This window comes from Patagioenas fasciata, chromosome 3 (assembly GCF_037038585.1).
Source record: "Patagioenas fasciata isolate bPatFas1 chromosome 3, bPatFas1.hap1, whole genome shotgun sequence".
Classification (NCBI taxonomy): domain Eukaryota; kingdom Metazoa; phylum Chordata; class Aves; order Columbiformes; family Columbidae; genus Patagioenas; species Patagioenas fasciata.
Window position 1 is genome coordinate 45,036,504 of NC_092522.1, and position 12,541 is coordinate 45,049,044.

General features: G+C 35.5%; 1 protein-coding gene across 2 annotated transcripts in view; it reads right to left on the reverse strand.

Moving 5' to 3' along the window:
• Nucleotides 1-12,541, reverse strand: part of FMN2 (formin 2) — a 158,520-nt gene that overhangs the window by 64,957 nt on the left and 81,022 nt on the right. For both annotated transcript variants that reach the window (XR_011738305.1, XM_065835906.2), the window contains exon 8: nt 4,060-4,121. Coding sequence is in view for 1 of the 2 variants with exons in the window: in XM_065835906.2 (XP_065691978.2) it covers nt 4,060-4,121 (62 nt within the window). In the remaining variant the exon portion in view is untranslated. The remainder of the gene's footprint in view (nt 1-4,059; nt 4,122-12,541) is intronic.

A 12,541-nucleotide genomic window follows, 5' to 3' on the forward strand; every position in this document is an offset into this window, starting at 1 on the left:
TATTATTGAAAGTAACTGAGACAACAAGGATATACAGTATGATAGTTGTTAATAGCAACTATCACATTCTTTTGAAATTGGGTAATGTATCAGAAGTCAGGTATAAACTACAGTCTTTGCAGAAAAACATGAAGATACTGCATTGTAATTGTCAGTTTAAAAAAAATAAAAATCACAAGTAGTAATTGAGAAAAAGGCTTAAATATTGGTGACATAGCAGAGCCACGTCCTTCAGACTCCTGGGTGCCTTTTGCTCTTGCAAATGGCATTTTCATGTTTTTCAAAGCATTGACCTAAGTCTTTTAAAAACAGAAACTGGTTAATTTACCAAGAGTCAAATTAAGAAAGCATACACATTTCATTTTGTGATTTAAATGGATCTGAAAAGGGCAAATCCATAGACCAAAAATAATCCTTTGATACAATTTTGGTGAGACCCCATCTGGAATATTGTGTTCAGTTCTGGGCCCCTCAGTTCAAGAAGGACAGGGAACTGCTGGAGAGGGTCCAGCGTAGGGCAACAAAGATGATTAAGGGAGTGGAGCATCTCCCTTATGAAGAAAGGCTGAGGGAGCTGGGGCTCTTTAGTTTGGAGAAGAGGAGACTGAGGGGTGACCTTATTAATGTTTATAAATATATAAAGGGTGAGTGCCATGAGGATGGAGTCAGGCTCTTCTCAGTGGCAAACAATGATAGGACAAGGGGCAATGGGATCAAGCTGGAACACAAGAGGTTCCACTTAAATTTGAGAAAGAACTTCTTCTCAGTGAGGGTAACAGAGCACTGGAACAGGCTACCCAGGGAGGTTGTGGAGTCTCCTTCCCTGGAGACATTCAAAGCCCGCCTGGACACATTCCTGTGCGACCTCACCTAGGCGTTCCTGCTCCAGCAGGGGGATTGGACTAGATGATCTTTTGAGGTCCCTTCCAATCCCAAACATACTGTGATACTGTAATTTTTAATCCTTTTTTGATAAGCTTATTTTCACAATATAGTGAAGACATGAGTGGAAGTAGGCTTATTTTTTTTAGTGATATTTTAGCTACAATCTCAGCTGCTAAGAGGCTACCTGTTTCCAAAGTGAACATTCACTTCTTGCAAACAAGTACATTTCTCATCACAACCAATATGGCATGACCACATATAGCAAATTGACAACTCCACTGAATTTTATCTACTTTCTCCCTCTCTAATTATAGCTGTCACCTGAAAGCATTGCTATTAGGGTGTTTATAAAATTATATTAAGACTCTCCTGTTAAAATTGTGTAGATCTTAATACACATCTGATTATCGACACATTTAAACAACTCTTTATAAAGCAAAATACACAACCATGTGTAAGAACTACGTCACTGTATTCTACAGTGCTGCAAGTAACAAAGTCCTCTCACTTCATGCTATTCCACTTGATAGTACTAAATAAATTGTTAAGGCTTGGGTCTTTGGTGGGGTGTGCGTTTCTTCATTTATAAAAGTTACTAAGATGTATACAGTAACTTTGTGGTTTAATAAGACTTTAATTCCTCAGTAAACAGGTATTTAGCCCTTGTGACTGTGGCTTTTGAAATTACGGTGTGTTTAGGTTTGAAGACTGCCCAAATATCATTCACATTTAAGAAGTGAAAACAGTGCGCTAGACATATGCAATCAGAAAAAATTATTACATTCTGCAGGAAGACTGTAAAACAAATGCTCCCATATGTTCCATAGAGATCAAACAGAAAACCTGAGAACTAGTACAGTGGTATTTAAATATTCAGCAAAAAACCCCAATCCAATATATAAACCCTAGAAACTAAAATTAAGTTAAGGTCTACGAAGGGGCCAAATGAGGCAAAGTTATCCCCACTTACAACACCACTTGAGTCTGAGAAATATCAGAGGAGTCAAACATGCCAGGGTCTCTGGTACTACTTATTGCCTACACTTTTTTATTGAACAATATTGTAATAATTAGTGAAGCAATCAAGGGAAGCAAGTGCAAAATCTGATGCATTTTCACAAAAGACAAATAAAAGTAAAAACATAAAATAAGGTTCAATTTAAGAAATCCTTCTCTCAAGACAAAGCTTTATCAGAGGATCCAGGATTAATATTCAGGTCCTCGTATGAAGATCTCTCCAGATAAACTGTTGTGGGTTTTTTGGTTAGTGTGGGTTGGTGGTTTTGGTTTTAGCTTTTTGTTTGTTTGGGTGGGGAGGAGGTTGGTTTTGTTTTTCTTTCTTCTGTCTTGTACCCAAGAAAATACAGTGATAAACTTGGGCTGATCTATCTTCTATTCAAAGCAAATAAACATATTACAGTCATTCAAATTTTTTGAGCCTTGCCTGAAATGAACATACAATATTTTCCACATTTGGGATAATATTTCTCAGGTGCTTTCTGTAATTAGTGAAGCTAATGACAGAAGGAACACAAATGGCATTTAGTCATTTCAATGAACTGTGAATTTGCAGGTAAACTTTTATAGTGGAACTCTGAAGTATATTAGAAATGATGTTAAGAAAGCATTTGAGAAGTATCCTATTGGTATATTAGCCACATAGGAGAACTATTGTTTTAAACTGTAATTTAAAAAAAAAAAAAAAAAGTCTTATGCAATATGAAAAAGTATTCAGAAACTGATCATGAGGGCAGTATCTATTCTGTACTTCCCACAATACAATCTCTCACAGTCATGCACATGTAATATATAAAATTACTTAAATTTTTTACATGCCAAAAAATTTATGGTGTGGAACATATCTGTGTAAGGGAGCAGATCAAAAATAATGCAATATAAAAATAACACAGGCCAAACCCAAAATGCTGTGGCATGAGGATGAGAATCGTTCGAAGTATAGAGATTTGGGAGCAGTTAGAATATGATTCCCATTCGACCATTATCTACCTGAGCAGTGTTAAGCAAGTTAATTCTTCAGGGATGAAATAAGAGTAGAAGAGCTTCTTAGTTCTTGTCAGGTCTTTATTTCCACACACACCACCCCCCCCCCCCCCCATTATAAAGTGGACTAGAACTTATGGTCTTTCTCTTCAAGCCCCAAAGTGGGTTATTTACGAGAAATTTCATAAATTAACAAATCCTCCCAAAGTAGACCATAAAAATCTAGGGCCTAAAATATAAAAATCTGAAAGGTGTAAAACTAGTAAACAAATTATCAAAATTATAACATGGGAGAAATAAAAAAATCCAATACCGTAGCATACATTGGCCTCAATGCCATTCCGTGGTTCACAGCTGTATGTTTCAGATTTTCAGGTTCTTTGGAGGCTAAATATCCTCTTTGCTCTTTCCAGAGACCTCTATGTATTCAGGCAATGTGCTCAGAGAAAGGGGTAGTGCTCACTGGCCTCAGCTGGAGGCAGAAAGAAGTTTCCGAGATCCATTTTTAAAATTTTACATGTGACTAGCTTTGTGAAGTTTTAGAACATGCCTGAGTATATTCTGAATCTCTGTTTTTGCATACCCAGTGGTCAAATGCTCTCTGATGATTAGTACCAGGTATTTAAAAAGGCCCTGCCAGTTTATACTACCTTTTATTACATTAACTTAGAGCAAACTTTTTCCTTTCAGAAAGTTAAAATTATTTTGGAGGAATCCCTGAAACTATAATAATTAAAGCTACAATTTCACAAATGGAATTATTGCTGTTATTAAAACTTTTTTTTTTTTTTAATTTAACAGCATTGTTGTATTAGTGAAGTTAGGAAGTAAAACCAAAGACCTGGAGTGCAAGGTCTGATACCTATCAATGCGAGACTGCCACACACAAGAAAAAAAGAAAAGGAGCAAACTCAATTTAACTCAATTTCTGTTTAGTCATTTAGAAGTTGATTATGTCACTTATATTAAAAAGTATGCGCTATATAAAACACATGATGACAATTTATATAACTGAAATGCTTATCATTATTTTAATTGTTTTGGGGAAGATAAAGACACTTCAAAATAGGACACATTCTACAAGCTTTCTGAATATTACTGATGCAAACCGAAGATACCTTCATATGGATCTACAGTATTCCTACATAATATGGACTTCCTCTGATTACTCACATTCTCATAGAGGGCTTGAAGGGTCTCTAGGTCAACCACAGAGTTGTCCAAGTTCACAACAGCTATAAAAATAGACAAAAGAAAAAAAAAAAGAGTTAGTTGTCAGGATGATAATCCAGCTGTAAAGGAAAGACTGAGCACAATACCCAGCAATAGTTTTTATGACCTACTGGTCATACAGCTTAAGGGTTTTAACTTTATTAATGCCTTGAATAGTGCCGTTCCTGAGACTATGGGCTAGAAACCTGGTAGAGCCAGGTGTCAAGTGTTAAAGAATTCATGTCTCTCCCTCCAAACACATAAACATGATCCCACGAGTATGGCCATAGCCAGAGATCAGAGATAAGCTTTACATCAGACTTTCACGGTCTGACTGAAAGCATTATAAAAATTTGTAAAACTGCACCACAGCCACACACACACTCACACAACAAAGCCTATTCCTGTCACTGGTTGGCTTCAGTCTTAAACTGATTAATCCATAAGTCAGCCAGTTAACTTCAAGACACCTGACAAGGGTCAAGTCTTCTATGCACTAAGCTGACAGGTTTAGTACAGATACAAAATGTGCCTTTCCTGTTCCCAGCCAATTCTGATGCCACACACATATAGTATCTTTTCAGCATCAAAAAGCTAGTTGAACAGCACAGAGAGAGTGACTTCCTTCTACCTAACTTGGACAAAACAAATAATTAGGAGGGGTACACTTCTAGGAACGCAACCTTGGCTCGTCACTTATATTAGGAACGTTTCATGAGGCGTAAGAAAAGTCTGTGCAAACTAGGGAAAAATTATTTTCAGCTAATACAAAGAACTATTTTTAAAACAGTACTTTCAAGTCTTCCTCTTACATATTTTTTGCAAACACACTGATCATTCATTTAAAAGCCAGATAAATGCAGCTTTCCTCATCCAGATTTTAAATCTTGAAATAAATTTACAATGTGGCATTAGAACACATTTGATGATAATAAATTATTTTAATCACAACATAATAGTCTTTTTCCCATTTTGCCCTTCATTTGTTTGTACCCTTTTTTTGTAATGGGCTCTGTATGTGTGTACTTATAAAACAAGTAGAACAATACCCTAGGCAAGATTAAGCTAGAAATTGCAACATTGATCAGAGATAGAAACCCAGCACTAAGTTACTTTATGTGCTATAAATCTATGTCCCTAACTGTCACAGAGAAATTCTGTGTATACCCCTAAAGGCTGCAGACAATATAATTCAAGCTCATTTGTTTCCGATTGCCCTAAAGCATTTAGAGATACCACTCTGAGCCTGGGACTCATCATGTTTCTCCTTTCCAGGCCTGAGACACAGTTCTAGTTACAGTAGAAGAAAGTTATAAACAAAGATGTGTTGATCTTGATTAAACTAAGCAGGCTACTCTATATCTCTAAACAGGGCATGAAGCTAAAATGGAGGACTAAAATTAGGTAATTATTTAATTTTCAGAAATAATATTAAAAAAATATCATTTTTTTCATTTTTCCTTTACCAGAGAGTAAGATAATCTGAAATATAGTGGTTACATAACAGTTAATAGTTCAGGGAGGAATATGACTTTTGTTTTGTTTTGGGAGAGGGGGAGTATGCAAAAATCTGCTACTAATTATTTGGGATATTTTTAAACTCCATTCACCCACCCCCCGCCCCGAGTGTAAAAATTGTTGCAACAGAGACTTAAAGATGCCCTCTCAAAAAGGTACTGTAGTAGATGTCATATTTGATAATCCTTGTTGCCCAATAGGACTATCTGCATACTTAAAAATATGTCAAATTTGCCTTGTAGAACTAGAGAGCAAAATTAACATGCATGTAGAAAGTAGGTCGAGATGGGTTTGAGAGCTTTACTTTAAGAAAACACATATGTCAAAGCCCATATACAAACAGCTTTATTAAAACCAGGATATATTATGAAACTTGGTTTGTATTATCCCTACATTTCATCATTCTTATGCTTACGCAATATTTGCATATACGAACACTCACAACCCTTTAACTATTTATTCTGAGTTGTGGTTTTCTTCTCCCTGCTCCACCCACCTACCCTTCCTTCCAGAGACTGTCTGCTCCTGTACTAAGAAATATGACACAAGATTCTGCTCTGACTTTTGCTCAATGTTAAGATCACCCATGGATTACTCTGGGAGCAATAGAACACTTTTGTTTGAATGCTCACAGGAGATAAGGGAATGCCTGGCAAACACAACGGTGCCAGGTCTGTGTACTTTCAACAAAACAGGTATGCAGAACAGTGTACATACTTCAGGGAGCTGCTTATAACAAATCTGTCTGAGACAAGGACTTAAAGAAATTAGATCCTAGTATATACATTTCAAATTCCCCCTCCCAAGACAAATACATTTCTATACATTGCATCTGAAGTATATGTTCATAAATAGCACTCTAGCATCCCAACAGGATTTTTCAACGTACACCATAGGTTTGCTCCCCCCAGTCTGAGGAATCAGGAAAGGAAGTTCTGTTCCTCAATGGTACTGCAGCATTGTCATGCAGAACATAGTAGCTTGCAAAATAAATCACTACTGTTGCATATTTAATACTATTATCTAGACAATTTGAACAGATATAAACAATGATGTTTCCTGATGCAGCCAAGCTTTCTACTTAAACATGCCCCCTCCATACAATCAGCATGACTACACAAATATCTAACTGAAGAATTCCATATGTGATGGCAAAATAACGATGAAAAATACAGACAAACATTGATTTCCTTGAATGAAAATATTCTGAGCTATGCTACAATTCCCATATACTTTGATGCAAACATCTGGAGAAGGGTTTATAACAGTCTTGCAGTTGTTAGGTATTTTGACCCATGTCACTATTGAGAAAGTGATTTTTTGTTGTTGTTGTTTCAAAGTTAACATTGTCAAATCCTGGTCTGGACTTCTACAAAGTGATCTTTAATAGCCAGCACACCATCCAGTCTTTCTGACACATTCAGAAGACAGCAGTGAAGAATATCTGTTGATTTTTACTCTAATAGAAACAATGTATATACACACATCTATAGATATGATTAAATCAAATTTGAATCAAGTATGCCCAGATACACATGAAAAAATAACAGATTAAAAAAACAAGGAACTAGAAACCAACTTGTTTGGTTTTTTTTTTTTTTTTTTTTTTTAAAGCAAGCACTGGTCAACAGATGTTTACAGAAAATACACCCAGTAAAGAGAAGGGTTGAAGAGCAGTCTCCAAGTGTTGCTTGACGCTATAAAGGACAGAGGAGGGGAAAGAGATTTCAAGAGATTTGTACACAAAATAAAGGCTTCAGAAATCTCTTGTAGGTCTTAAAACTTTCCTGATATTCTCATTGTTTTTGTATCAATCTACATGGAAATTTAAACTACTGTCTTTGGGACAGAAATTATATCTTTCTTATGCAACTGCAGAATATAGAAATTTTAGCAGTAGAGTTTCCATTCCATTCTGTATTTCTGCAATAGAAATTGATACAAACAATAAATTACACAAACCCACAATAACAAACCAACCATACTAGTTTCAAACTGGTAGGACAATAAAATATATGCACAGAGACATAGACTATTCTTTACTAATATCAATTAATTTGCAAGTCTGGCTAGGTACCTTGTAAGATACTTCACCTGACAAGAGGACAAAATTGCTGCTAAAAAAAAATGACGTTACTGTATTGGATATATTTGAACTCTGAGAACAGATGTACCTTCTACCACATACAAACCAAAAGAACCCAACACAATGAATAATCGCCACCCACATGTCTTCAGGGGAACACAGTATGTAACCAAGCCACCAACGAGATCAAAGTTTTTGCTAGCAAATAATATGCTGAAGAAGAAATGCATGAGAAAACACCAGCAGGAAGTTGGAAGATGCACAGTGTATTCTCAGGAAGATTATAAAAGAAAGTAGCTGTAATTAGCTGTAAATTTTTTAATTATTCTGGGACAGATCATTACTGATGATTATTCATACATCTAGGAGCATTTTAACTACCAGCTACGACTAAAAAAAAAATTGATAAGCAATGCAGACTCAGAAGACGAACAGTTGCCTGAGGCTACACATCTAAATCCACCAGTAGCACCACTTAAACTTAGAGAGAGACAACTTCCCATAGCTACACAGTGCTTGGAAACTCTATTCCATTCGCAAGTCAAAAACTCTGGAATTTCCTTTTAAAATGAAAAAGTCAAAATTCAAAATTTCCCACTGAAGAGAACTCCAAGAAGAAGAAAAAAAAATATCAAGCCGATCCTTTGCATCCAACTTTTATGTCATAAAACTGTCATTAGCACAATCTCACTTGTGGATGACTTTCAGAAGACTGGTATTCAGTTCAAATTTTGGTCTTATATCTTCCCTTTTCTCAGGGCAGATTTCAAATCACACTCCATTTCTCTGGCCTTTCCAAGTATGCTTCCTAAGCTCTTCTGTCTCTGGACTCCATCTAAAAAGGACCGTCCTCTTCTTGAGACCTCCTAGAAGCACTGCTGTCACCCCAAAAACTGACTGCACAATTTCCAAATCCTAGTTGACTGATAACAGATTATGGTTTAACTCCACAGAAAGAAGCAGTAGCTGAAGCAAAACCACCTCAAATTTGCAAAAGGATTTCTGAACCAATCCTGCTATCCTCAGATGCTTCAGGGAGACAAACAAACAAACCACCCACCCAAGTTCTCCATGCTGATTTCCATCACAACTGACTTCTCCATGACTCTGCAAAAAGCAAGTAGTATCACTCCAAGAGGCCACTCCATTTTTCCTTCTGCACATCTTTGCCTCTTTGCTTTCACATCTGCTCTTTCCAAAAGAACACAAAGAGCCTTCGCAAACTGTCACACCTCCTCTGTCAAATGGCAGCAACAGTCACTTCAGCAAATTGCAAAGGCAGACTGATTATTTTTCACTGAATGAAGGACCTCCTACTTCTACAGCAGATAATCATGGTACTCTTATCGCACACTTTTGTGTGGGGCTCAGAGTTGGGGGTTTCACAGCTGTTCTGCCCCTTGTGTGACTCTAACGTGCAAGATCACAGGATACTGAGAGGTTACAACTTCCGCTATACTTTTTCTTAACTTACATCTCCAGATAATTCTGCTCCATGTTAACAATTAACTCATCTATACCACAGGAAGAGGGAAAGAAAGAGAAAGGGCATCAACCAGTCTTGCAACAAAAATGGACTTCGTTGTTATTAAGAACATGTACCTATATTATAAAGAAACCATGAGCCGTACATAAATAGAGTCTCAAAATTGCTACATAATTTTGAGGCAGAACTGTAGCTTTAAAAACCATTCAACCTTCTAAAATGTTTTCAAGTGATTGTACTTGAAAATTTGGTTAGACTTCAATTCATTTTTGAATACTTAAAAAGGATTTTTGAAAGGAAAAAAAAAAAAGGCACATGAGTAGATGAATAGGTCAAATGTGTCATGTTGTATGATCTTCCTTGAACGATTATTTCCGAGTTAATTAAAAAAAAATAGCTGCTCCAAGAATAATGTATGGTTAGTAAACTTCAAATGGTCAAAACTCAATATCATTAGAAAACCAACATACTGGCAAAACCTTAAGCAATAGAAAGATTCTGATACAAGAAGCATAAGTCAGACAGTATGCAGCCTGATCAACTCATGCTTCTGACAATAAATTAGAGAAAAAGAACAAAGTTGTGTTTGTTTGCTGAATACAGAGTGGAAGCCTTCACTGACAGATGTCTTTAGAATAAAATGTAAGAACACCACACATTCATATACAAGCAAACCAGAAAAAAGTCTCAGTGTAGACAATTTCATCAGGTTCCTTGGCATGACTGACAGCCGAGCTGCTCAATTCAGAAGTAGAAGAAAACACATCTGTCTCAACATTCTCATCAACAAAAGAGCCAACAGAGCCTTAGAAGAAGATCAAAGTGCAGTGGCTTCCTTTGCTGCTGTAAAGATTATGGTACGGTGCAATATCAAGCTACTTGCAAAGTAAAGCTAGTTTTAAATCCAACTTAATATTTGTATTTAAAAATAAAATAAAATGCAAAATTTGCAATCTTTTATGGATTACCTAGTAAACCCACAATTGGAAAAATGACTACCATTTGCTCTTTTTTTTTTTTTTTTCCTCTCCATATGAACTTATTGGCATCATTTGTCTAACACAGATCAACTGCACAAGGTCATGTTTTTGTGTTATACTTCCAACAACTTGACAACCACTGTTATTCTCTTGGGATTCTCCTTGATCTCAAATAATAGAAATGTGAATCTCCTAATGCAGACAGTTAAATCCCAAATTGGTTTATTTGAAATAAATGTTATATTTACATAAAATATGGAAAAAAAACAGTGATAAAAGCAAATGTCCCTGTAATAATGGGAGCTGCAGCAAAAGCACAAGGATCATGACTGTATAATTTTTAAAGATTCTCAGAAAATAAGTGAAATAAAGTAATTTTTAAACAACGGTATCTGGACTTGTACAACTTGCAGGAAAAAAAACCCTGTTGATAATGGGTAGATAGCAGACAGCTGCACTGGGTAGAGTTAACATAAATGAAGACAATTTTGTATTATTACCTACCTGCTTGCCCTCAGTATCTTTGTGAGATGTTTATCTATTAGCAAATATTCCAACCTGCTCAGGATGAAAACTAAAGTGCATAAAGCACAACGGAGATTGGATCTTCAACACAAGTACCTAGAGCATGGATCAGAGGCAAGGAGCAACACTTAAAGCTGCTTGCACACAGTTTTGCTGCATCAGTAATTCACCTTGATCTAAAGTTTGTGTAAGAAACCAGAACAGAATACAAAATTTCCAAGCAGAAGCCACAGATTAATCTTAGCTCTTGCTTTGGATTATCTTTAAAGGACTTAAAATTTGTAAATACCTCCAAGAACATGTAATCACATTTCTGGGAAGCAATAAAATAAGAATAAATTAAACAATAAAAAATATTTGCAAAATTTGAAGTGACAGACATAGGAGACCTCATCAAAAAGAGTGAATCTTTAATAGCAATTTTGTACGGATTCTTCTTTTATAAACAGAATTCAATTTTTTACAGATTTGTCCTTAGGATTTCTATTCCCTAATGTTGTATCCCTAATATATAGCAATAAAATTGTATCAATAGGGCTTTTTTTACACACACATAAATATATATACACACATATGACAAAAATATATAACTAATTTTATATACCGCTATATATAGATAATATAAACAGTTATATTACATACCTTTTAAAGAATTGCCTACTATGTTAAAGACAGCAGTTACTGATTATGTGATGTCTAAATTCATACACCTATACAGTCTGTTTATAAAAAGTGTGCAAGTTCAGTTCTTGGAGAACCAATGTATTTTGTTTGACTCAGTATGTCGCCTTCTTGTCTAGGCAGGAAAAAAATGGAGACCAATGCTGTAATCCTTTCAGAATAAAATGTTTAAATACAAACATGATTGCCATTGTAGACTGTTTAATTTAGAGAGATTGTATTTCAGTTCTGGTTTTGAGAGGTTTGCTGATTTGACTATAGAGAGTACTTCAATGCTTATCTTAATTGTTTAGATAAGATTTGTTTGAATTTGGTAGGTGAAAAAAACATGGGTGTGGGATATAGGAAGGTTGAGAAAAGAATGGCATTTTACCAGATTATGTTTATTTTAAACTATGGTCCATAGAGGAGCAAACAGTCTCAATGAACCTGACAGGGGCAGGTCTTCAGTGAGTGAATTTGAAGCACAAGATTGACTGGCAAGATTCAAGATTTTCAACGAACTGGAAAGGATTACCACAATAACTCCCAAAATGCTACTCAAGGCTTAGCACAGTACACAAATGCAAATGATATAGGACACATTTAAATACTCTTTAAAAAATGAGCTCTGTGATTATAGTAGGGGTTTGTTATTCTCTAGGTAAAATTCCTGTCCTGTAAATGTATTTTTATGAGTGTTTCAAGAACAAGATTTTGATATAAAATTAATAATTGGCATATGGATATATTTTACATGTAAGAAATTCTGTTACAGAAAATAAAATCACTGCTAGAAAAACAACAATGCTATTAGCTTTTACTTCAATATCAGCTCATAATAAATTTTTCCACTTTCTGGTTAAGGTAGTATAGCAAGCCACAGGCATTCCATTTAGAAGTTCTCAAAATGAAACTTGTCATAACTATCAAGCATATCACTTTTGTTAGGGAGACTACTAGAACAGGATATCTGAAGCATATACTTTTAGGATGTTTACATGACTATGTATTTACAGTGCATGTTATAAAAACAAACAGCACAAACACATCAGCTGCAAGGCATATATGCAGTAGATCTGCCATTGTGTATCAATCTGTCTGCAGACAGATTGATTTATAGCTTCATATTCATGAGTCAAGCAAAATAAAACTGCAGTTTTCTGTGTTAGTGTTTGACTTTTCTTT